The following is a 25,653-nucleotide window of genomic DNA, read 5'->3' as shown; positions in this document are numbered from 1 at the left end:
GTGCCTCTGTGGCTTGAGAAGTGGGCTCCCTACATGGACTCAGTGTGGAAGTTCAAATCTTTGGTACGAAATAGGCTCCTTCAGGCCATATTTTTGAGATTCCTCAAAGTTTTCCCAAAAGTTCATGCCTGTTTCTTGTAAACAACAGGATCGGTACTTTCAGTTTTAGCTTCAAAATATTAAAGAACTCGGCCGGCGCCACGGCTCACTAGGCTAATCCTCCGCCTGCAGCGCCGGTACCCCGGGTTCTAGTCCCGGTTAGGGCGCCGGATTCCGTCCCGGCTGCTCCTCTTCCAGTGTAGCTCTCTGCTGTGGCCCGGGAAGGCAGTGGAGGATGGCCCAAGTCCTTGGGCCCTGCACCCGCATGGGAGACCAGGAGAAGCACCTGGCTCCTGGCTTTGGATCAGCGCGATGCGCCGGCCGCAGCGGCCATTGGAGGGTGAACCAATGGCAAAAAGGAAGACCTTTCTCTCTGTCTCTCTCTCTCTCACTGTCTAACTCTGCCTGTCCAAAAAAAAAAAAAAAAAAAAGTATGTTAAAGAACTCAGGGTTCTGAAACTGATCTGGGTGATTGTTGTGCGGCTCTGTGAATATATAAAAACTATTGACTGGGATACTTCAAACGGCTGAATTCTATGGCATGTACATTGTATCTCAGTAAAGCTGATACAAGAAAAAATATCAAAGACAAGGGATTTGCCAGAAATAAGTCCACAGCATTCTGTTTTATTGCCATGGTGTAATTTCAGATCATGCCACTCAAGATGGACATCTGCATGGAGGGCTCCTGTGGCCTGGAGCCTTGGCCTGTTTAACCTCTGCTCTCCAATCTATCCATAGATCCTCAAGAACTTAGACTACTATTTTGTGGTTGCTCTTGCTCTGTTTTGAGTGCAAGCCCTCTGTGCAAGTGAAAAATTGTAACTCTTTTTGCTGTTTCCTAAATTTTAGCTGCATTCATTTGTTATGTTTTCAGTTAGTTTTACTAATCAGGATTTTTAAGTCTGGTAGCTTATAAATTTCTCCACCTAACTTTTAATGTAAAATTCATTTGGCTATTAATTCTGCCTTTTGTTCCTTGGACTCTGACTGTTGTCCTGTATGTGGTCAGTGCCTGTAGAAGAGGGAAGAAGATAATGAGTTGCTTTGCGAGTCCGGCAAGTCTTCACTTTGCACAGGGACAGCCTTTCCAGGCAGTGAAACGAGAAGACAAGCCAAAGTCTCACTCAGAAGTCAGGGTTGGGATTGCTCAAGTGATTCATGGACTCATTTGGTTTTGCTTTAAGAATCTTTTGTCTTAATTTGCAAATTAGCTCAAGAAAAGTAGTTATAGGGAGCATTAATTGTAGCTCATTTACCTATTCTTAGTGTTTCTTTTACAAGGACAGCTAAAAATATCTAATTCCAGAAATTCAGATTAATTTATCTGAACAGATCCAACAGTGAAGTCCAATTTGAGTTTGAACAAATCTTAAGAGGAACAAGAGACATTCTAGTGGGACCCTCTCTACCCTTTCTGTTTTAAACTTCTGGTTTCCCAATAACAATGACATTGAGTTTCACTGGGCTCAATTTTAATATTGTAAAAATATATAGAAATACCCTATCTTGGACTTTGCTTAAATAGTTCTCCGCAACTCTCATGAAACATAAAAATATAAAAATTGAAAAGTCAAGTTAAGTAAAGTTTCTTTGGATAATGAAGATGTAAATTTGCTCCTACAGAAGTTTGATGACAAGAAAATACTGCTTCACTGAACCCCTCTGGGTGAATCTTCTTTTTGGATGTAAACATTGTAACATGTCTGTGGGTAAAGTTATCAGTGTTTGGCGTGTCATTCACCCTAGATGGCAGGGGCTGATCGCACTGCGCACTGTTTTTTTAGATGGTGGTTATCTGGGAAAGAACATTCCTCCAGAGGCTGAAGAGCTGTCCTTTGAAATATCTTATTCAGAAATGGTTACAGAGGCTCCAAAAAGAAGTAAATTTAAGAAGTTGGAGATTAAGAAAGAAGACTATGCTTTAACTGTAAGTAAAACCTTTCATGATTATTCCAATAACTTCCCATGACTTCTCCACGGGACAAAACTAGGATTTTTAAAAATATCTCTGTGTGTGCACCAGGGCTTTGGGGAGATCAGACATCAGTGTGGACACCACCATTTCAGGTGTTATTTGGAACATGTGTTGGACGGTGCACAGCCTGCTTGACTATACCTGGCAGCCCTGAGTTGAGGAAGAGCTGTGAGGGTGGAAACTTGAATACTGTTTTACAGAGGAAGTAGGATTTCTGTCTCACTGGTATAAATTACAAGAAAGCGTATTGCGTCTGACTTCAATTGTAAGTCAATGCGCATCCTAACTCTGTGTGCTTGTGCTCTGTGAGCCACGGAGCAGAAGGCAGAACACAGACAATCACAGTCACAAACACAAGTGAGGCGCTAAAAACTCATCAAACCAATTCAAGAACTTACATCAACTTAGAATAGGCAAACAGAGCCGCCATATACTTGTTATCCTGAGAGCCTCATTACACACACACACACGTGTGTGTGTGTGTCTCCAGAAGATTATGTGCTGCAAGGCTACTATAGAACTGTTACACCATTCTAGTTGATAAATGCATCTGTGGAGAGTTCCTGCTGAGGAGTTCTGAACGCTATGCTGATCCCAGCTGGAAGCATGTGGAGAGGGCTCCGGAGTCTCAGAGCTAAAGGAATAAATCAGCCAGGAACAGAGTTGTTGTCTCAGGCGGCTTAGACTCCTGACGGACCCTCTGTGGGCCTGACATTGCATTAGGAGTTCTAACTCTAAGGTGAACCCTAGCGACTACTCCCATTTTACAGATGTAGAAACCAAGACCCAAAGATGCTAAGTCGTGTGTTCAGAACCCCATTAGGGTTTAAAACCTAAGTGTGTCAAAGTCCAGAATTCAGGGTGGGCATTATGGCACAGCAGGTTACATAAACACTGCTTGGGCATGCCCACATCCCATGTCAGAATGCTTGGGATTGAGTGCTGCCTTCGCCTTTGATCCAGCTTCTTGCTACTGTACACCCTGGGAGGCAGGGGATGATGGCCCAAGTAAGTTCCTGGTTTCCTGCCTCCCACATGGGAAACCTGGGTGGAGTCCCTGGCTCCTAGCCTCACCAGGCCCAGTTCTGATTGTCCTGCATTAGAGATCTGTGTGAATTTGTGTCCCCTTATCTCCGCTATTCTGCCTTTCAAACAAAAACAAAACAAACAAACAAAAAAAACCTTTTCCTTTGTCTTAAGCAGTCTCCATGTTGGAGAGCAGAGGGTATCCTAGGGCAAAGTAAAGAAGCCACAGGCCCTCTGGTTTCAGGGGAAGTCCCTCTTATCTTTATGGCAGTCATCCTGGCCCCTAAGTTTCCTCATCAAGTCTCTCCTGAAGCTTGCCTCAGCCAGGGTGCAGGTCAGCCTCCCAGGGAGAACCCAGCACGGAGTTTAGCACACAGTAACTGCTTAATAAATGGCCAGGGTCCTCGCTTCTATTGTTGTTATATATTACTGTTATTTTGAGCATTGGCCTCAGAAAGAAGGTAAAATAACTAAATATTTAATAGCACAAGATACGGCCCAAACCACAACCTACATTATGTTCTTTTACTTTTAAATCTGAGATTTCAAGACAGTTGTTGGTTGCTTGGATGGATGGATGGATGCATGCATGGATGGCTTAAAAATCCCAGGGAAGCTCCAGTTTAGGGAACTTCTGTACAGAATGTGTGCTTAAAACTTTGTAATTTAAGGAACTATGGGATTTTTTTTCTACTTCAGCCATATTTTTTCAATACCAAGTTTTTAGTGAGCAAAGTGTACCTGTGGATATTGCATTAGAAGGGTCTTTTGTTTTTAAAAACTCTTGCTGGGGTGGACATTTAGCCTAGTGGTTAAGGCACCCACATCGCGTTGTTGGAGTGCGTGGGTTTGACACCGGACTCTGGTTCCTGTTTCCAGCTTGCTGTTAATGTGAACCTTGGGAGGCTGCAGTGATGGCTTAAGTAGATTGTGGTCCTGCCATCTATGTGGAAGATCTGGATTGAATTCCAGGCTCCCAGCTTCTGGCTTTGGCCCAGGTTCAGCCCTGGTCATTGTTAGTTTGGGGAGAGTAAATCTACAGATGGAGCATTTTCTTTTCCTGTCTCTCTGCCTCTCAAAGAAAGAAGAAGTCCTGGTGCATAGATTCTTGACAATATTTCTGGATTGCTGAAGGATTTGCTGTTATTGTATTAGTGTATTTTGTTTCTTAGCATGAGAATGAAGATTTATAACTTTGGAAAATATAGCAATTGCCTTCGAAATGTTGTATTTTCTGTTTATTTTGCTTTTTTTTGAATTTGGAATATCTAAGTTTATTTTACAAAGTAGAAAAGCTGCTGCTTCAACATACATCTGTAATCAGCTTCAATGGGGAGATTTCTGTGGGTCTTTCAAAGTATGTACTAAAGAATAGATGAAGCCTGGTTTAAAGACTGACTGTGTTAAACAAACAAAGATACAGGTAATGCAATCTCAGATTGCACCTGAATGTGTTGTTTTACATGTGTGTGTCACATGCAATCCAGATGCCCACCATGTGTGCATTCCTTGTGATGCTTGACATGTATGTTACTCTGACAACACTGGCAATTTTTATGGTTGTGATGTCAATACTACCATATACTTCAGACAACTGTTTTGTCTCTAGTTTAACACAGTAGAGGTCTACAGTTGGTTTTTCTATGATGCAACTTGCTCCTTAGAGATTGTTTTGCAAATAACATATTTTGTTGTATAGATTTAGCCTATCCAGCTAGCATTTGAATGAAGGTGTATAATCATTTTTCCTTTGCCACAAAAAAAAAAAAAAATTTCACTCTGTTTTAGAAATTTATCGTTCAGAAAACCAGACTTGGCTTGACGGAAGCAGGAGACTTGTCTGCTGAAGACATGAAGAAAATCCGCCATCTCTCTCTCATTGAGTTGACAGCCTTTTTTGATGCCTTTGGAATTCAACTGAAGAGAAATAAAACAGAGAAAGTAAAAGGGCGAGGTAACTAAGCAGACCCATTCCTTGTGATCTTGACCCTGACACCCTGGGCTAAGAGTTTTCTAATTCTCCTTTCTTTTTCCTTTGGCTGTTGTACAATGAAGACAACGGGATCTTTGGAGTTCCACTCACAGTCCTCCTGGACAATGACCGTAAGAAAGACCCTGGAGTGAAAGTTCCCCTGGTGTTACAAAAAGTGAGTAGAGTGAAACTAATAGAGCCTACTGCTTACGAGTCTGTGCTTTGTAAACCCATCGGTGAATGTTCTTCGGGATTGAAGGACACTGAAGCTCTGATGAGACTCAGACAGTTCATGATTTTCAGCTTTATCCCGTGTATCCTCATATCGCCCGGTCAGTGCTTGGACCACTGGCCTGGCTGTGTTCTTTTGGAGTCTGTTGCATTGTTTGACCATAAAGCATCAAATGGTTGACCCAGATGCCATGTCTCATGGCTTCCCTTGGGTATATTTTTCCAGTTTTTTTTTAAATGTTATTTGTACATATTTATGTATTTGTGTGTGTGTGAGGGTTCTTTAAAAGTGTGTGAGAAAATAGAATGAAGAGATTTATTTTGACACAAAAATTTTTGGAAGTCCATGCATGCACGTTTCATAATATTCATATAACATGAACTTGTTGAAGTCCCCTCATATTTGATTATTTGGTCTGGGTAAAGATAATTAGCATTACATCTACAAATCATGCAAGTATTGCTGGAATATATCACTGGTTGGAGTTGTCCACATGGGCAAATAAAATCATTTTATGGATTTTCCAAGGCTAACAAAGTCTAAAAATCAGCTTGTTTTGGTGGTTTTTCAGGTGTGACCAGGCAGATAGGATACATTTGGACAAACATAAGAGTTTTGTTAGAAGAGAGTTTTGAAAGTTATATTGTCTGAAATGCCATATGCAAATATCTGTCATTGCCAAATAGCTGATTTACATTTAAGTAAATTTTTATAGCTAACAATGTATACTGTTTTACCTAAGTATGCCTTTATTCAACAGTGACCCCCAGTGGCACCATTAGAATTCTAAGCCCTTAACACAAATCCTGTTGAATTTTTAAAATGAGCTTTTAAATTATTTATAAGAATGTTAATTGATAAAATATATGAGGGGTTTTTAAAACATTCATGGAAAATACATATTCTGAAGAAACTATGCATGAATTTCAAAATATTTTTGCACAAAAATGATCTTTTCTTTTTATTTATCCATGATTTCTAAAGTCCCTTTTACTTTACTCACACTAACAATCCTACACCCCTCTCTGTCATCCTGTATTTTAACACCAGTGCCTCAAATTAAGGTGAGGGTGATTGGCTGATGATGGGAGCAAAAGGATGGCAGCCAGGTAGCCACAGGAAGCCAGCACTACCTCTGTACACAGGGGCTACCTGGAAGCTGCCTCCCTGGGGCGGGCTGGCCAGTGCTACTCTCGTAACGTCACATCTCACCAGCACAGAGCAGCCTAAGGAGGTCGGGGTTACCATCTTCCTTTCACAAATGAGTAAGCTGTGGCACAGCATGGTGAGGTCACTTGGCCAAGAACACAGAGCCAACATGAGGTGGAGTGAGGAAAGGAACACAGCACCTATCCAAGTCCCAGGTCCATCGTGCCTTAAATATTTTCTTTCCTTCTTTGAATTAAAACCAGAATTAGGCCCTTTGCCCTGTATACACAAGATAGGATTTGAAGAAAATTCATAAAGATCAAAGACAGAAGGTTCAGGATGTGAGTGCATAATTGTCATGTAGGTGGAATAACCGAGCACGAAAGTTAGCAAATGGAAGCAAACAAGATCTGTTGAGAAAATGGTAGCTCTGAAGCTAAGTCATATCAACAACTCCACAGATGTTAGCTGAGGCCATGTTCCTCATTTACGACTTGGGTACTCCTCCACTCTCGTGGGAGAGCCTTTTCTTATAGACATGCTTCTTCATCCTAAATACTATTTCTCTCCTCCATACAAGAACTACCTGAGTTCCAACCTACATCAGTTTTTGGAGAGAAACTGCCAATGACGCTGTATCCACCTCCCACTGTGAGAACTTAAGCAAGTAACTCATTCATCCTGTGCTTCAGTCTCCTTGGCAGTAGAATGGGGATAGTAATAATATCCACCTTTTAGCACTGTCGTCAGGATTCAATGAGTTAACGCGTGGAAAGTACTGAGAATAGGCTCTGGTACACAACAGACACCCAGTAGTTGGCAATGTTTGCTGTTATTGTTGTTATTAACACCCATCCTCCCCACCATCACCACAATGAAGACTCAAGAAAGTGATCATCCTCTTACAATTTCTGACTTCTTGGCCAGTCCTCTAGGATTCCTATAGTTTCTTACCCAGGTGGCTGCTACCAGAGTATTGTCTTACTGATCAGTCTGCCCAGAGAGACACAGTGATCAGATATTAAAATGGTCAGGTGGCAGCCCTTTACAGTAACTATGAGTTCCAGTGTGAGAGTTGGGGCCATTACTTACTTCCAAGGGTGATCCTGGGACAGTCGGATAGTCTCTCTGAGTCTCCATGTGCGAACGGAAGATCATGCTGACATCCTGGGGTGCTTGTGTGCATTTACCAAGGTGTGCAAGAACCAGGCACGTGTACCTGCTGGGTAATTTGTTGACTGTGTCATCATCATTATTTCAGCTGTTTGTCTCCCCATGGAGGTACTTATTTTGTAATATGTCATTGTTCTCTAGTTTTTTGAGAAAGTTGAGGACTCGGGTCTGGAATCTGAAGGAATTTTTCGACTTTCAGGATGCACAGCCAAAGTGAAGGTACTGGATGTTTATTTTCTTCCTACTTAGATACCTAAGCTGGATAGGACAGTGCACACAAGGCTCAGATGTCTAGTTCCTTGTCGTTGTTGTTTGATTCTATCACTTGACCCCATCTGGTCTTTCTCTGTCGCTAGGATTGAGTGTGTGCTCCATACTCAATTGTGTGTTCCATAATCCAGAGTTGTATGTCCTTGTGAGTTAAAACAACAGCAGTAGAAAAACAACAATAAAACAATACATTATTTCACCATCAGAAACTGCTCCTTCCCTTTGGTTTGGAAAACTTCAGATGTCCCATAACTGTTTTGGGTATCTAAGCACTTCAGTATTTTATGTTATCGTCAATCATGGAATTCACAAGACCAATTTTACATGAGACCTTATTTCCATTCCATCTTGCTTCAAATTTACATTCTTCAGCTCTCTTTTTAATGAAAGTTTTGGTAAGAATTTGTAACAAGGACCATAACCACTAGAATACTCACTCAGCAATTCTAAAACCCAGTTCCATTTATGGTAATGTCAATGTTCCCATATAAAAATCGCTGTGCAGTGTGAATCCTTTTCCTTTGCTCTATTAGTTCCAAAAAGTGGCAAAGTCTACAGTAAAACAAAGGAGAAGACCATTAGAGAATCAAAGTATTTCTCATCAACTTCCAGTAAGCTGTGCCCACACGTGAACACACACAATGGAGAGGTTATCCCTGCCCTTGGGTCTTGTGGACGTTAGAACCTGTGTAGTTAAATCCTGAGAAGTCTTACGAAAAGGGGAGAGGGAAGTCTTATGAAGAGTTTGGCTGTGTTCAGAGCTATTAAAAGGAAATGTATAGAAGTGGAAATGCAATTTTTCATTAATTCATTTTGGTGCATATTTTGGGAAGTTTGATTTGTATCAGAAGTCTCTAAGTTTTTATTTAGAAGTGTGATGAGACGTTTTACCTAAGTGGAAACCGAGAACAAACAGGCTGTTTCTATTGGATTTTCCAGAAACAAGATGTTGAGGTGGATTAGGAGATGAGGGTTAGAGGGATAGGTGGGGGGTGGCTCTTCTGACAAATACAAGGGCCATCATGCAGAGCTGGGCGGGGTGAGACTCAGCCCATGGTGCAGATGCCCTACCCTGGGCACAATGGGCCAGGCCCTAGTGAGCTGTGGGCGGAGGCTTCCTGCAGATAACGTGGCAGGGGCAGGTCCAGGAGGGGTGACAGCTCCTGAGCTTTTTGCTGATGAGTGGCAAACCATCTTCTGAAGGGAGACACGAGAAGGGCTCCAGACTTTACAGGTGACGTCAGGCAGGGATGGGATACGTGGGAGAGTTCTGACTTCCTGGGAGTATAGTTGGCTCAAGGTGGGATCAAGCTCATTTGGGAGGTAAGACAATTCTTTTTAATGACTCCTTAGGGTGTATCCTGTCTCAGTTGAATCTGCTTTTTGTCTGAGATGTTTGGCTCTTACATATACTTGTGAACAAATGCATCCTAAATCTGAAGATAAGCACTACCACTTGCTCACTTGCTCCCACTAACTCTTTAATTATGTCTGTAGTGTCAGAGAACCAAAAATGGAGCCAAGGAAATGAATTTCCTAAACAGAATCGACTAAGTCCCTCTAGACCTCCCTTCGTAATTGGGAGGCTGCCTGTACACATATTACTCATCTGTGTGAATGTAAAGCATAATGGATATAATTTAAATTATATTTTTCCCGAATACTCAGATAAGAAAATGTGGTAAGACATTTCTCATGTGCACAAAGTTTAACATCTTAGCAGAAGTTACATTTCTTTAGCAAATGTTTGACTAAAAAAAAAAAAAAAAGGGCTTCATCAAAGGCTAATCATTCCTTCCAAGTGTTCTTGTAGGCGCACACATTCCTGAACCACATTTAGGTCAGAGCCCCGCTCCCCCTGAATGGGTTTTATGTAGTGTCAGCCTATTTATTCCATTCCCTGTTATTCTGCAGAATGGAATCCAGATGTTTGCATGTTTGGGGATCCAGGAAAGCCAGTGTGACAGCAATCTGAGCCAGTGAACAGAAAGAGGGAAAGGTTGTAGTTAGAAAGTCATTGTAACGTGATGTTTTAAAGTCTCTTTATTTCTCTCCTTTATGCAAACTCTGAACTCCCTTTTTGTTCATAATTTGATCCACTGGACTGCTTTGTCTAGGAACGTGCTTGGGGAAAACATAAAAAAAAAAAAAAAAAAACCACAAAACTCCATTACTGAGATCATCATAGTGTGTCAAGTAGATGACCCCAACTACATCTGCACAAATGGACTATTGCTAGAACAATCCAGCCTGGCTTTGTGCTTTAAATGCTTGGTAGACTGACAGGGAGACAGCTGTGACGGGAAGCTGCTTGATTGCAACCAAATAGGGACAGAAACTGCGAAGCCAGTTCCTAGAAGCCCCAGATCATTTGGAACTAATTTAATGCTTTGGTGTTTCCAGTGGTTTTCTTTAAAAAAAAAATACATATATACATAAAATAACAGAAATGTGAGCCAAACACTGGGGAATATATTTCATGGAAGAAGGCAGACTGTTTGACATAGGAGAGGTTTTCTTTTTTGACTCTTTTCAAAAAGTCTGGAACGGCTCTAAATGTTTTCTAATGATATTACCTGATGTATTGGTTTCCCTTCCTGGACAGGGGGTTAAAGCCAAGGCTGATCATTTCTATTGGTAGACAAGTACCTTAGAAATGGAAGCAGGGTGCATTTTAGTTCAAAAGCAATTTTGGGATGTGACTCCTGCCAAGTGTTCTCACTAACAGTGGACAGAAATCATGACCCCTTTAACCTCCGTGTGCCCCCTGCCTTCTGCAAGGTAACTTCACACCTGGCAGGTGTGGTTTCACATTTTAGGAATACAGCCAGAACATCACCTCTCCTGATCCTCTCCACCATCTGCTGCTGTTGGAACCAACCAGAAAATGACATTCCATGTCTGTTTGTTTCATGTCAGCCATACAACCAAGATGACATGGTGTCGAATCGCATACCCAGGGACTTCCCGTAGAGATGACACTAAAGCTTAGAATAGACCTGGGGTAGGGGGTGGAGTGGGAATTGAGGATAGAGCAGCTGGCATTATTTAGTGCCTTCTGTGTGACACTCTGTGAACTCGAGTATTGTCTGATTTAATCTCAACGTCATATTTTTTTTATGAATTTATTTATTTGGGAGGTAGGGGTATCAATATCCAAAGAGAAAAATGGAGAAAGAGAGAGAGCACTGCTGTCTGCTAGTTCACCCCCAAATGCCCGTAACAGCTGAGGCTGGAGCTGGAAACTCAATCTGGGGGTCTCACATGGCTGGCAAGGGACCCGATTACTGGAACCATCATCTTTGCCTCCCAGGATGTGCATAAGCAAGAGGGTGGAGTCAGGACCAGGAGATAAAACCCAGGCACTGCAGTGTGGGACACAAGCATCACACCTGGCATCTTAACCAGTAGGCCAAACACAGCCCCAAGAATGTGGTTTCAATATCCGTGTTATGCCGTGCAAAGCTCGAGACACAAGCTGTGCAACTGGTCAGTTGTGGAGTTGGGATAAAAACCTAAGGATGTAGTTAAGGCACCTGCCCTTGGTGCCACGTTGCCCTGTAGCATACCGGGACCCCTCACAGGTCAGAAGGGTGCTCATATCCCTGCTTCAGATAGATTCCAATGGCAGCGATATCCATTTTTGTTCCCGTTAGCTCTTCCTGCCCTCTTGAAAATGATTTCCCCCCTGCTTATGGCGGTGGTGCCCAGTGGGAGATGGGAAACGTTTGCTCTTCCTGTTAACAACACTTTCATATGCCCATTAGAGTTGGAGTTATCTTGGACAATATACTGATAGGGAGCCTCATATTGAATTCATTGCTTTTCCTTCAACATTTGACTTCCTAAGCACTTCTCACCTGCTCCTTCTTCTTTCTATCCTAAGCCTGCAAGTCTGGGTCATTCTTTGACTATCCAACCTCAGAAGTGGTGCCAGAATCCCATAACTGGGTTCCTTGCTTCTTGCCTGCTCCCAACTGATGTCAAGCCCCACACTTCCCCAAAGCAGTTTTCCATGTGGCTTTCAGAAAACATTAATCTGGGGCTAGCACTGTGGCGTAGCAGGTAAAGCCACTGCCTGCAGTGCCAGCATCCCATATGGGTGCCAGTTCAAGTCCCAGCTGCTCTACTTCTGATTGAACTCTCTGCTATGGCCTGGAAAAGCAGTAGAAGATGGCCCAAGTCCTTGGGCCCCTGTGCCTGCGTGGGAGACCTGGAGGAAGCTCCTGGCTCCTGGCTTTGGATCTGCACTGCAGCTCCTGCCATTGCGGCCAACTGGGGAGTGAATCAGCGGATGGAAGACCTCTCTCTCTCTCTCTCTCTCTTTCGGCCTTTCCTTCTCTGTCTTTGTAACTCTGACTTTCAAAATAAATAAATCGTAAAAAGAAAAGAAAACATTAATCTGACGTCCTCGTTCCCTTGCTCAGAGCTGTCCCAAATTGCCGCACTGCCTACAGAACGCAGGCCAGTCCCTTTAGGACAGGCTCCGCAGTCTCATTCCTTGTTCGCAGTGGCTCAACAGCACTGAACTGACTGGTTCCCCAGACACCCAGGACCTGCACGCTCTGCTGTAACTGTGTGAGCAGTTTCTTTTCTCCGGGACCCTCCTCTGTGTCCTCTTAGCCTGGCAAACTCGTCAGCAGTCCTAAGACTTGGCCCTGGCACAGCTTGACGCCCCTTTCCCTGACTGCACAGCACCAGAAGATGGTCTTCCTTACCGTGTGATCTTTCTTTACACTCCCACTTAGCATCAGCAGTGCAAGAGATAGCCTCCCCCACTAGACTCCACGATGCCCAACGTCTGGTGCTCTGTGTCTTATTCCAGGAAACACTGTGTATCCTCGCTCACGGCTATGGCAAGCATAATTATCCACAGGGGATGCCTTGACTAGCTGTTGTATCCCTGCTAGATCGAGAGCTTCTCTAGAATAGGAACAACCTCTGTAGAGGCTAGATCAAAATCTTGTATATCTCTAAGGAAATTGTCCTGCCAGGGATCTCTGTTTTGCATGCTCTGGGAGCTGACTGCATTTGTGTCTGGCTGGTTAATAGCTGATCCTTGGTAGAGAATGTCAGATGTGTGAACTGACTTCAGCTTTGCATGTTCAAGACTAGAGGAGTTGGGCTTCTCAGGAGCATAGAGCAGAGTGCCCTTGATGGAGTAGTTGGTGTCAGGAACTGCCTATCACTACCTGGTGTTACAGATTGAGTACCCCTTATCCAAATTACTCAGGACCCAAATCATTTCAGATTTTATTTGTTTGGGTTTGGATTATTTGTGTATATGAGATACGGGTGGAACCCAAGTCTGTTATCTTTCTGATGTACCATATAACCTGAAGGTGATTTCATAAACATTAGTGCACCTGTGTGTTGACTGCCACCCATCATCTAAAGTCAGATGTGAAACTTTCCACTTGTTGTGTCATGTTGCCAGTCAAAAAGTTTTGCATTTTGGAGCCTTTTGGATTTTGGGTGTTCAGAGTAGGGTTGCTCAGCTGGCATGAGTAAACCTTGAAATCCACAGGGGCAGGGAAAAGTGAGTTTGACTTGGAAAAGGAAACATGGAGAATGGGGTGGCATTGATAGTCAGATGAATTAACAATGTAAAATTTGTAAGCCAAGTAGAACTGTAAGGAGGCTTGGTGATTGTTTAAAAAGTATCTGCAGAGTGATCCAACCTCAGGAATGGTTGGACAAGCGTGCAGACATTTGGAAGCCACGTGTGTGTCTTGGCATCCAACTGTGCTGTCTCCGTGCCATGAATGTGTCGTCGGTCTGCACGTTGCAGGGAGGGTGGAGTTACTTTATTGGGCTGTTTTTCATTCTGTATGTGAACTAGCTGAGAGATACACATTCTTAATCTATTTTATAAATAGAAGAGAGGATGGCAGAAGGGATTATGGGGAAAAGGGGGGAGAGAGGCTTTGTCAAAACCTAACAGTGCCTTCATCACGCAGCAATAGTGGTATTCCACCAAAACCACAGAAAGGGAGCTCAGATCTAAAAGACAGCCTTTCTATTTGTGTCAAATTAGCAAATTATTTCCAGATTAACATTTAAAAAGAGATTTTAGAAAACCGCTTTTGTGTTCATTCATTGCAATTTCAGTTGCCTTAATCACATTAAAAAAAAGTTACACTTAGTAAATGTTGCCTTATTAATCCGTCCACAGCAATAGTTTGTGCACCAATAGTTTTCAGAGGGGAGAAAAGAATGCCAGGTGGCAAACACTCATTGAATGTTGGCTGTTTTCCTTCATTTGCAGCAATACCGCGAAGAATTGGATGCCAAGTTTAATGCAGATAAATTTAAATGGGACAAAATGTGCCATCGAGAAGCTGCTGTGATGTTGAAAGCGTTTTTCAGAGAACTTCCCACCTCTCTCTTCCCTGTGGAATATATACCTGCCTTCATCGCTCTCATGGAAAGTAAGTGGTTGACGTTAAATGTGAAAGAACTAAGATGCCCATCAATAAAGCAACAGAGGAGAGATGCATAATCAAATGTGATTAGATCTGCTACTTCCAGTAAATGCTTGGCTGAAATATTGAGTTTGCTGATGAGCAGTCACCTGGTCACATCCTTACTATATATTTAAGCCTGGTAGATGTGAGTTAGAAGGTTGTATAGCATCACAGCACAGAAGGGTTCAGAAGTAGACCAGGCTCTCGAGATTCAAATACCTGTGCAGCCATCTGTTAGTCACACCGTCACACTTTCTGAGATTGAGCTGCTGCACCTGTAAATCACAGGTAATAGTTACTTGTCAGGGTTGTTGTGGGTGTTGAATGAAGTCATCTAGATCTTTGCCTGGTGTGTAACAGTCAGTCAAAACTAGGAGATCCTTCTCCTTAACTGAGATGTCCTCAGCCTCATGATACGACCCGCAATAAATATTACACAGAAGATATTTTGTGCCTGAAAATTACAATATCACGTAGTGCTGTTTCTGAAATGACAGTCACATAGACGGACCTAAAGTGAGGTATTCAGGTGAAAGCATAAACTGGCAAGTGTGTGGTATTTGGCAGGTGGGGACTAACTTGGTGTGGTTTGAGCATCAGGGTTGACTGTTGTCGAGGATGTGACGATAGGACTAGACAGTCGGGGCGTTGACTGCTAGCCTGAAGAGTTCAAGGGTCACAAGCCCAAATATGTGCAGACATGTTAAATAACCGGTGGGACTATGTGGGCAGGGAAGAGCGGTGGCCACACTGAGAGGACATGCCATAGCTAAAGAGGCAGCCCCTGCAGCCTCTGCTCAGCTCTCAGTATTGATCGCCCTGCAGAACTGAGAGCCAGGCGCAGGCTAGAGTACAGAGAAGTCTTAATTCAAAACCGTCGGCCACAAATTCAGATCTTAAAACGCCATAGGAGACTGACAAGTACGTCTGCACCTGCCAGTTGATGGAGCGGGTTAGCCAGACCTCTGCAGTCATTACAACCAAAATGAAAGACAGCAATAAACCCTGAGTGCTCTGACAGCATGTGCCCTAAATCGAAGTTCCTAGTCTGTAAGAAGTTTTAGCTAAACCAGATTCATAAAATATTCCTTTTTGTCTCAAAGCATAGACTTTGATAGGCAAGCCAGTCTTTTTCTCATCTTTAAATCACGTGTTGCCTGCCACCAGAATCTCTTTGTGGTGTAAGCTCTGACGTTTTTGCTTCATGAGAGGAACTTGGTGAGAGACGAGGAGAGACAGTTCCTGTTATTCTTTGCTCATGTGATGCATTTTTGGCAGTTCTACAATTCCCAGCTGGTGCATTTAAACAGATTTTCTGTGTGTATCCCAAGGTTCTGTATGTTTTTAGTCATTATAAGCATATTTTCCTTTACATCATTGAGTGTAGTTGCTATGGCTACATCAAAATCCTTGTCTGCTATTCTACTAGACAGGTCACATCAGGCTTGTTTGGTCTCTGTCTTCACTGGCAGAATGGTGCTTTGTGTATCAACTAAGTTTGGTATCTGTTGTTAATGTGTTGGAGGACTCTCCAGTCTATAATATGTCTCCAAGGAGTGTTATCTGATTTCTCTGATTGATGTTGCTGTTTGAAACAGAGGATCTGTGTGTCTGGACTCAAACTGTCAGTGGTTATTTAAGCCTTCCCTGTGCTAACTCACACGTGTATGGTTCATAGCTCAGCCAGAGATTTGGGTGGAGTTTATTCCAGAATTAGGACTTTCCTTCTCTGGATCTCTTGGGTTTTTGTTTTTGTTTGTTTTTTTTGTTTGTTTTTTTTTAGATTCCTCCATAATTTCCTGGTGGCTGTGGTTGCTTGAACCCTGTCTTCTGGATGTTCAATCCGGAAAGCCTGGGGTTTTCTTTTTGAGTGTTGACCACCCTTTGCTGCCCTGACTGTGGCCTGACCTCAGGCTGAAAGCCTGAAGAGCCCTAGCTCCAGGTGCCCAATCTGCTCCTGCTCCTGCCAACCTTTGCTGCCTCTCCTCCTCCCCGGGCAGCTGGGCTGTGTGCTTTGTCCAGAGGTTGTTGTTACCTTCAAGACCATCAATCCGGTAGACGCTGACTCAGCCACAGCAGAAGCAGAATCACCTCCCTCCAGCTTTAAGTAAAGCAGAGCAAAACAAAAGCAAAGGATTTTCTGTGACGCTAGTTCTCTTGAAAAATGGGCTGCAGAATGATGTGTTCCCCTTGCTCTATAGTTTGTGTGCTGAACAATTCATCAAGACAAACCAGTGCCACCAAGATTCTTTGTTTTCTTACTTTTGTGAATTATGCAAGGAGAATTCAAACCTCCAGTGCCAGACCTGTTCAGAAACTTGTATTTAAGAAGAGCGTACGATAAATGAGCTTTCCTTCATCAGTGCCCCCTGTCTGATGTGCAGCCAGCGCACTTCGGGGAAGGCAGAAAACCTGAAAACTATCCCGAAAGTGTTCACCAAGGACTCCACATTTCTTCGTATGACTTTGCAAGTGAAAAATACTGTATTGCAGATGATTGATTTGATACCAGCCAACCCTGCAGGAAGCCCAGAGTTCTGGCCTCCGACCAGCAGGAAATAATGGCCTTTTTGCCACCTAAAGGGAGCTCTAGTTGTAACAAGATTTTCTGAAGGGGAGAATTTTGAACATGTGCATGGCTAGGTTTCAGCTGCCCCCTCAGAGGGCAGAGAACACAGAATCTTCTCCACTAGTGTAATTACTTTCTCCTTTCCAGCTTGGCCCAAAGATTGTCCATCACATTGCAGGACTGATGGTTCATCAGTCAAGCCTTAGACTTACATGAAAAGCACTATGGGAGAATAATGACCTCAGGTACAAAGAATATGCTTGACTAGGTTGAACCAAATGAATTAATTATAAAACTATTAACCACGAAACAAAATGTAGGGCCAAATTTCCTGAGAAAAATGAAAATGATGGTTTTCCAAATTAGAATTTTTTTTTTTCATTTTATTTGAATGGTGGGAGGTGAGAGAGAGAGAGAGAGAGAGAAAGAAAGAGAGGAAGGAAGGAAGGAAGGAAGGAAGGAAGGAAGGAAGGAAGGAAGGAAGAAAAGAAAGAAAGAAAGAAAGAAAGAAAGAAAGAAAGAAAAGAAAGAAAGAAAGAAAGAAAGAAAGAAAGAAAGAAAGAAAGAAAGAAAGAAAGAAAGAAAGAAAGGGCTCCCATCCACTGGTGCATCCCCCAGATGCCCATGACAGCTCCTGACCAGAGCCCAGACCCAGAATTCAATCCAGGTCACCCGTATAGGTGGCAGAGACTCAAGTACTTGACCCAGGATGTACATTAGCAGGAAGCTGGAAGGAATTGAACCAGACACTCCATTATAGGCAGCAGCTTAATCACTCTATCCAATATTCGCCTCCAAATTAGACTTGTAATAGGTAATCATGATTTCTTTCAAAATGATAGAAATAGAGAGGCCCCAGCCTACATCTGCATCTTTTTCCTTCCCTGCCCTCCAAGGTGGCTTTGGATTGCATTAGAAGACTAGAGACAACCCTCACCTTGCACTTTATGCCTTAAATGATATCTCAGCTGCCCCTAAGTACTCTGTACTGAGACGTGCTTTTGATGATTTCTGTTAAGCAACCACATTCACACCAGTGTGCATCAACGATTTCCAATAACATCCTGGGCCTGAGTCGTTTTTTGTCTGACAGAAATATCGAAAACCCACGTGTGGATCGTGCCGCGACGTTCCGCTCTGATCCCATAAACCCGCCTCTCTCTCTGTTCCTTGATTGCTTGCTTGTGTACACTTGTCATCCACCCCTTAACTCTGGCACCCACAACCTCCAGTCACCGAGCAGCTTTTCGCAAGAGCATTTCCAATACTGTGCAGGCCGCGAACCACCTCGGAATGTGAAGAGCTTCTCCTTCCCAGGGATTCCACAATTTAATACTTTCCTCCAGGAACGGCCTACCAACAGGCCACTGTGAGGAGAATACAGAGAGACAAAGAAAAACCTGGACTGTCTGGTGTACTCTGATTTTTCAGTGGGGCAGGCTGCAGATCACGCATTTGAGTTTGGAATTCCTGAGTGCAGCTGCCAGCCCTCTTGCGCCCTCTTGTGTCAATAAGGAGTAAAATACCACCTTCCCAAAAGTCCATTTTTGAGCTAGAGTTAAGTATCATGGATCATAAAGATAAGATAAAATTTCTATAAGGGCAACTCTGTAGAGGGGCTAATTTCGGCATGACAGCCCTGTGGGGGTCAGTTGCAAGGTAGAAGCTGCTGGGCACAAGCCTGGCCTTGGCTCTGCAAGCTGTCAGGGGCCCTCCTGTACCACAGATGTCAGCCAGAACTGCTGGAGGAATGTGCCAGTGTGGTCTCAGTGTGTGTTTATTTCTGTTTTCTTGTTAGGAGGGCTTCACATCAAAGTGCAACTTCAAGCCTTGCACCTCATGGTCATGGCACTGCCTGACGCTAACAGGGATACAGCCCAGGTACGTCCTGTCCGACCTCATGGCCTGTCACCGGGCTCTTCACACTCCGAGGAGATGACTCATCTAGAAAAAAATAAACACAGGGGTGACAGCTCGCCGTGCCACCTGAGCATGCTGCCAACCCGCTGCCTTCCCAGGCTTCCGCTGACATTTCTCCTGAGCATGACAGAAAGAGCAGCAATCCCTGCTTCTTCCTGAAGAGGCGCCTCGCCCTCATTCAGTTCGTTCAGGCCTGGAGCTGGGTGTTAGGAGTGAAGAGACAGGGGACTTCAATAGAACAGTGCCAGAGGAAATGAGGCCATTATGTAACTTAAGAAAACATATATGAGGGGGTCTTCAAAAAGTGCATGAAAAATGCGTGTTATAAAAAGCAGTGCATGATTGCAAATTTTTTTGCACCATAAATTGTTGTGTAATTTCATTTTTCCATGTACGTTTTGCAGTACACTCATAAGAGACTTTATAACTGTTGATTCTCAGCTGCTTGCTTTATTTTTTTTTTAATTTTTTGTTGACAGGCAGAGTTAGACAGTGAGAGAGAGAGAGACAGAGAGAGAGTTATAGACAGTGAGAGAGACAGAGAAAGGTCTTCCTTCTGTTGGTTCACGCCAATGGCCACTACAGCCGGCACTGCACCGATCTGAAGCCAGGAGCCGGGTGCTTCTTCCTGGTCTCCCATGTGGGTGCAGGGACCCAAGCATCTGGGCCATCCTCAACTGCCCCCCCTCTCCCCCGGGCCACAGCAGAGAGCTGGACTGGAAGAGGAGCAACCGGGACAGAATCCGGCACCCCAACCAGGACTAGAACCCAGCGTGCCGGCTCCACAGGCAGAGGATTAGCCAAGTGAACCACGGCGCTGGACACTTGCTTTATTTTTGTAGCAAGAAAATCTGATGAGGATTCTTGGGAAAGAAATGTGGAATCACAGATTGAAATGAGATTTGTGAAATGTTCATGTTTTACCATTTGTATGAGGATAATTCAGTTTACTCCTGTAACTTCAGAATTTTGGAAATCACCTGACTGAATCTGGTCATTTGTCAGATTAGGAAAAGTGAAGCTCAGGGAAGTGATCTCTCTACGAACATATTCTAGAACACTTGCTAGATTCATATTTTATAATTCCTCATACCAAATATCCCTCTCTTTATTTTCACTTCATTGCTTTGCTGTATATTGGTTTAAAAAAAAAAACAAACTATCTCTCTTGTATTTTGTTAATGATTCCAAGTATTGTAGGATGTTGTTAGTATGACAGGTGTTTGGAATGAAGTTGAGGTAGGGATGGGTTGCAAAGAGCTCATAATTTTAAAGCCAGGAAACATGAAGCTGAAAGCAAATAAGGTCCTCAGTGTTTTTTCTGATCAGACATTTCAGTGTGGGGAGGCCCTTTCCCTGTGTACAGAGCAGAAGCACCTGTGTCAGTTATAACTCATACCAACTATATCATATCCTTTATGCAAGGGGGAGGATTAGCTGGCACATAAAAATTTCTGTTTCTAATGTCATTCAGAAAGTTTTTTGAAAACTGAAAACTTATTAGCTTGTTTTTTGGCTTTGTCTACATGGCGCCCTCTTATCAGAAATAAAAGGAATGGAGGACATTTGACCTAGTCGTTAAACTGCTGACCAGCAGGCTCACATCCCACATTGAAGTATTTGAGTTTAATTCTCACCTCCTGCTCCTGCCTCCAGCTGCCTGCTGGTGCAGACCCTGGGAGGCAGTGGTGATGGCTCAAGTAGTTGAGTTCTTGCCACCCACATGGGAGACCCGGATGAAATACCCAGTCCCCAGCTTCAGCAAAACCCAGCCTTGGCTGTGGCAGGCACTTGGAGGGTGAACTAGTGAATGGGAGCTCTTTCCCTCTGCCTGCTTCTCTCTCTCTCCTGGCTTTGCCACTGATGCTGGGCAAAGATATTCCATCCCTATCCACCTGTTTCCGCATCAGTGGAACAATGTTCACAATAGTACTCAACCCTGAAGGGCATGGAATGATGATTAGTGAATATCTGTAATTACATTTATATGACACTCAAAAAAGTGCGTATTAGCAGGAAGCCAGGAGAGTGAACCAGGCACTCTGATGTGAGATGTGGGCATGCCAAAGGGTTATTTTACTGCTGCACTGAACTCCTATCACAATAGTAAATGTTTTTAAAATTTGTCAGTGGAATTTACTTTGGGGCTGATGAGATACTAATGTTATTTAGATGGATGTTCCTGTCCCCAGGAAACATTAAATAGTTTGCAACAGCAATATTTTAAGTATTTTTTTAGACTTACTTCCTTCACCACAAAACTGTATTTCATGTTGATTTGAGCCGCCACGTTTTCCTGGCTTATATTTAATTTTAATATCTGTCAGGCTTGTTTAGGATAAAAGGAGAAAGTGCAAACTCTTAGAGACTCCACTGAAATAAGCTCCATCAAACGGAGCTGCTGCTGTGGATGGTTCAGCAGGTGGTGACGTGTCTTCTTAGCGCGGTTAAGCAGTTACAGGGGAAACATGACACGTTCCCCCATTGTGCTCTGACCAGTTTCCCGCAGTCCCGTGAACGGGTGCAGGCCTGAACGGGCGCCACCAGCGTGCCTTTCGATGGGGTACAATAGTGTGATGCGGTCCTTTTCTCCGTAGGCCCTCCTGACGTTCTTCAACAAAGTGATCGCCAATGAATCCAAAAACCGAATGAGCATATGGAACATTTCGACTATCATGGCGCCCAACCTCTTCTTCAGCAGAAGCAAACATTCTGACTACGAAGAGCTGCTGTTGGCAAACACTGCGGCCCACATCATCCGCCTCATGCTCAAGTACCAGAAGATCCTGTGGCAGGTGAGTGGCGCATGCTCACTGTCGTTTTTCTGGGAAGGCTGCAAGCACCAGGCTCTGGGATTGAGCAGTTCCCTGAGTCGTAAGCTGAGAATGTCAGGAAGGAGCCCCGGGTCGTGTGTGGCGTCCTCACACACACAGCCATGCATTCAACCAACCTCAGGGCTAACATACTTTAAAAAAAAAAAAAAAAGTTGCATCTATACTGAGCAGGTATGGATTTTTTCTTATCTTTATCCCCTAAACAATATGGTATTACAGCCATCTACATAGGAATTGCTTTGTGTTAGGTGTTACAAGGAATCTAGAGATGATTTCAAGTCTACAGGAGGATGTGTGTAGGTTCTACGCGAAGGTTATGCCATTTTTAAGGGACTTGGGCATCTTTGGATTTTGTTTTCTGTAGGAGTTCTAGAACCAACCTCCTACAAATACTATGGGATGTGTGTGCATTCTTTAAGAGCTCCCCTTTAATGTGTTTTCCCCATGAAACAGTAATCTTGATAGTCTTTCTTACATTGTACAAGAACAGGGCCAGCACTGTGGTGCAGCAAGTTAAACCTCTGTGTGCGGTGCCAGCATCCCATATGGGCACAGGTTCAAGTCCTGGTTGCTCCAATTCCAATCCAGCTTCATCAGAAATCGGCAGAAGATGACCCAAATCCTTGGGCCCCTGCATCCATGTGGGAGAGCCAGCAGAAGCTCCAGACTCCCAGCCATTGTGTCCCTTTGGGGAGTGAACCATCAGATGGAATATCTCTGTCTGTGTGTGTGTGTCTCTCTCCTCACTCTGTAACTCTGACTTTCACATTAATAAATAAATAAAAGAAATGTCTTTAGAAAAACTGTACAGGCACCACAGTTACTGGTTCTGGGGTACTGAGGAGCTGGGAGGCGTTGCCGTAACTGAAGCAGAATTATCGAGGGAGGCACAACCGCAGTATTTTCTCTCCAGTCAACATCTTATTCTTCTCCAGGTGCCGTCTTTCTTAATCAGCCAAGTAAGGAGAATGAACGAGGCCACGATGTTGCTAAAGAAGCAGCTCCCGAGCGTGAAGAAGCTGCTGCGGAGGAAGACCATAGAGCGGGAGGTAAGGGGAGCCACTGGGGCACGAGGAGGGGGGCACGAGGCGGGCATGAGGGGGACACAAGGGGGACACGAGGGCCGGGTGCTGTGTCCTAGCAGGATAAGTCGCCGCCTGCCACACCAGCATCCCACATAGAGCACAGCTCCCGTAGAGCATCCCAAATAGAGATTCAAATCTTGGCTGCTCCCTTTCCAATCCAGCTCCCTGCCAAAGCTCCTGGTAAAGCAGGGGAAGATGGCCAAGTGCTTGGGCTCCTGTACCCATGTGGGAGACTCAGATAGAGTTCTGGCACCTGGCTGTGGCCTGGCCCAGCCCTGGCTGTTGTGACCATTGGGAAGATCTCTCTCTCTTTGTCACTCTGCCTTTCAAATAATCATTTTAAAAAGCCTAAAATATTTTTTAAAAGTGGGGGCACAAAGTAGCTGGTAATTTGAACCCCAAAATTTTATATTCTCACAAAGTGTTAGGCAGTCTTGTAACTTTGGACCTTTTGGAAAATACGGCCATAAACAGAATACCATGGTCCTTTCATTTTGTTGAATTACGTGCCTTTTGGTTGAAGTTCTCGAAATCTTGGTATCATTAAGTTTGTTTAAATTTTTGTTAAGTGCTTACCAGAAAATGGTTCTCACAGAAGCTGAAAGTCCACATTTTATTCTCTGTGAAGATTTCAGGGAATCCAGTGTGTATCTGATAAGTAGGGAAAGAAATTTCTGTAGGAATTGGATAATGAGAGAATATCCAATCCTCAAATGGTTGTGTGCAAATTCATCGCATTCCAAAGAATTTTTGCTTTCTGTAGACGTACATGACAGAAACCAGTCATAGAAGAGTTATCTGGATTGCTTTAGCCTGAAGATGACCGTGAGTGCCAGGCTACAGGGGGATGCACAGAGTGTTGAAATTCACCTTGCTTTTAAAGGAACTTACGGGAGACAACATACATGACAGCATCAAAACCCAGCAAAACTGGCTGTGCTGACAGTGTGGGAGGGGCCTGTAGAGAAGGAATCTGCTCCAGCAGGGGAAATGATGGATGGCTCCCTGGAGGAGGTGGCACTGGAGCTACATCTTAAAGGATGGAGCATGTGTTAAGGGGAGAAAGGAGGGAGAAGCACGTCCAAGGAACAGGGATAGTAAACGCACAGGCCGGGGGGGGGGGGGGCTGAGAGGAAGTGTTGCCCCCATGATGAATGCAAGGTGACCTCATGTCAGTTAGAACCAATGCTTTTTATTCGGAGAGGATTTTTAAAACTTTGTTTTTGGTTGAGAAAAATTAATATAACAAAATTCACCATTTAGCCATTTAAAAATGCATAGCACGTGTGGCAGGCATTTGGCACAGTGCTTGCTCAAGATGTCACTTGGGTTGACTTTTTTTTGCCTGCCTCATTACTATTTGTTGAAGACTGGACATTGTTAATCTCAAGACTGTGGCTACCTTGGAAATGAGATTCTTTCCCTTCCCCCAGAATCTGATGTTGCTGTTTGTTTAGTGACTTCTCTGCTCAACTAATTTTGCAAAATCTATATTGTTTGCTGTGTGTGGCTGCTGTTCCATTACCTTAATTGTTAACCAATGATTAGGTCAAGATTTCTTAAATGCCTGAAACAACAACAACAATAAACTTCCAGTCTTTGCAGAGATCTGTGTATGTTTGGGGCCAGCTTCACCTGTTTTTTTTTTTTTGTTTGTTTGTTTGTTTGTTTGTTCGTTTAATGAACACAACTTCATGCATTTCATAGATACAGATTTGGGAACATGATGTTTCTCCCCCTCCCCCACTGCCCTCCCACCCTTAGCCAAGCAGTCTGTAAGTCTCTGTGGCCTTTGCTTCGGACTTGCACAGAGCCTGGAGGTCTGCCAGAGGTGAGAGCTCATGTACTGTTTGGGTCATGCTCACAGCCTGGGGCATTAAAGGGACCTTCCAGATTCGCAGGGATGTGCCGGAACTTTTCAAAGCCCTAATTCCCCCAACACTTCTCAGTCTGCAGCCTTGCTTCTTAAGCTTCTTAGTCAGCTTTTGTTTTCCGCAGCTCTTATCCACTACCTCAGGCAGCTTGGGCTGAAACATCTGTCTATAAATGTCTTCAGCATTACCTCCCTTTAGCGCCCATCAGGTTCTGAGAGAGAGCAGATTAAGGCAAGCCTTTGGAGCCAGGCTACCAGGAAGCCCCAGACAGGTTACAACATAGAGGTAGAATTGTGTGTAAGTGGGGCCCATCCTGTCTCCTCTGGCTCTGGGGCCAGGAACATTAGGATGTTATCTTCAAAGTTATCTGGAAGCCAGGGAGCAGGGATGGGAAAGAGCGCGCTGTTCTTAACCAGATTCAGCTGTTTTTCTTACTTTAGCACTCCCCGGGTTGTAACCACTGGGTTAATATGGAGAGCTCTGTAAAGGTCAATTATGTCAGTTTTGGCCAGTTAATCCATAACTTCTATGGACAGTTTTCTGGAGCTTTTTGCTCTGGTATTTTCACACTGGAACACGTTAATGGCATAAGGATGATGTGTGCAGAGCTAAATCTTTGGTTATAAATCACTAACCATATTAGCCTGGGCAAATTCAATCGTCTCTTTGAACCTCAATGTTCTTACCTTATAAATTGGGGAGGGGAAAGTAAAGCTATCTCTGTTTCGCAGAGCTGTCATTAATATCAACTCATATCATGTGTGTAATGCACTTGCAAGTGGTGCATTCCTAAATTAAATTATTATAGTAAATGAGTTTAGTGGATATAAATTATTTTAGTGTTTTCATTGTAAATAAAACCGAGATAGAATTTAAAGACTGTCAGTGCCATGGAAGAGACTACTTAAAGATGAAGAAGCAGTTTCTCTTCAGCGCACTTGTACTCTGCCGGATTTCATTCATAACTTTGATTGGGATAGATGATTCATGACCAGATTACAAATT

The 25,653-nt window shown here is 43.6% G+C and overlaps 1 protein-coding gene across 3 annotated transcripts in view; it reads left to right on the top strand.

The window, feature by feature from the left end:
• The window catches only part of ARHGAP28 (Rho GTPase activating protein 28), a 203,331-nt gene that overhangs the window by 154,730 nt on the left and 22,948 nt on the right, over positions 1–25,653 (top strand). For all 3 annotated transcript variants that reach the window (XM_062201379.1, XM_062201380.1, XM_062201381.1), the window contains 8 exons: positions 1,887–2,029; positions 4,892–5,057; positions 5,159–5,250; positions 7,771–7,848; positions 14,168–14,330; positions 18,734–18,816; positions 21,453–21,650; positions 22,625–22,738. In XM_062201379.1, the coding sequence (XP_062057363.1) occupies positions 1,887–2,029; positions 4,892–5,057; positions 5,159–5,250; positions 7,771–7,848; positions 14,168–14,330; positions 18,734–18,816; positions 21,453–21,650; positions 22,625–22,738 (1,037 nt within the window). The remainder of the gene's footprint in view (positions 1–1,886; positions 2,030–4,891; positions 5,058–5,158; positions 5,251–7,770; positions 7,849–14,167; positions 14,331–18,733; positions 18,817–21,452; positions 21,651–22,624; positions 22,739–25,653) is intronic.

Source organism: Lepus europaeus, chromosome 9, assembly GCF_033115175.1.
Source record: "Lepus europaeus isolate LE1 chromosome 9, mLepTim1.pri, whole genome shotgun sequence".
Taxonomy (NCBI): Eukaryota; Metazoa; Chordata; class Mammalia; order Lagomorpha; family Leporidae; genus Lepus; species Lepus europaeus.
This window is presented reverse-complemented; position numbering and strand designations above follow the sequence as displayed.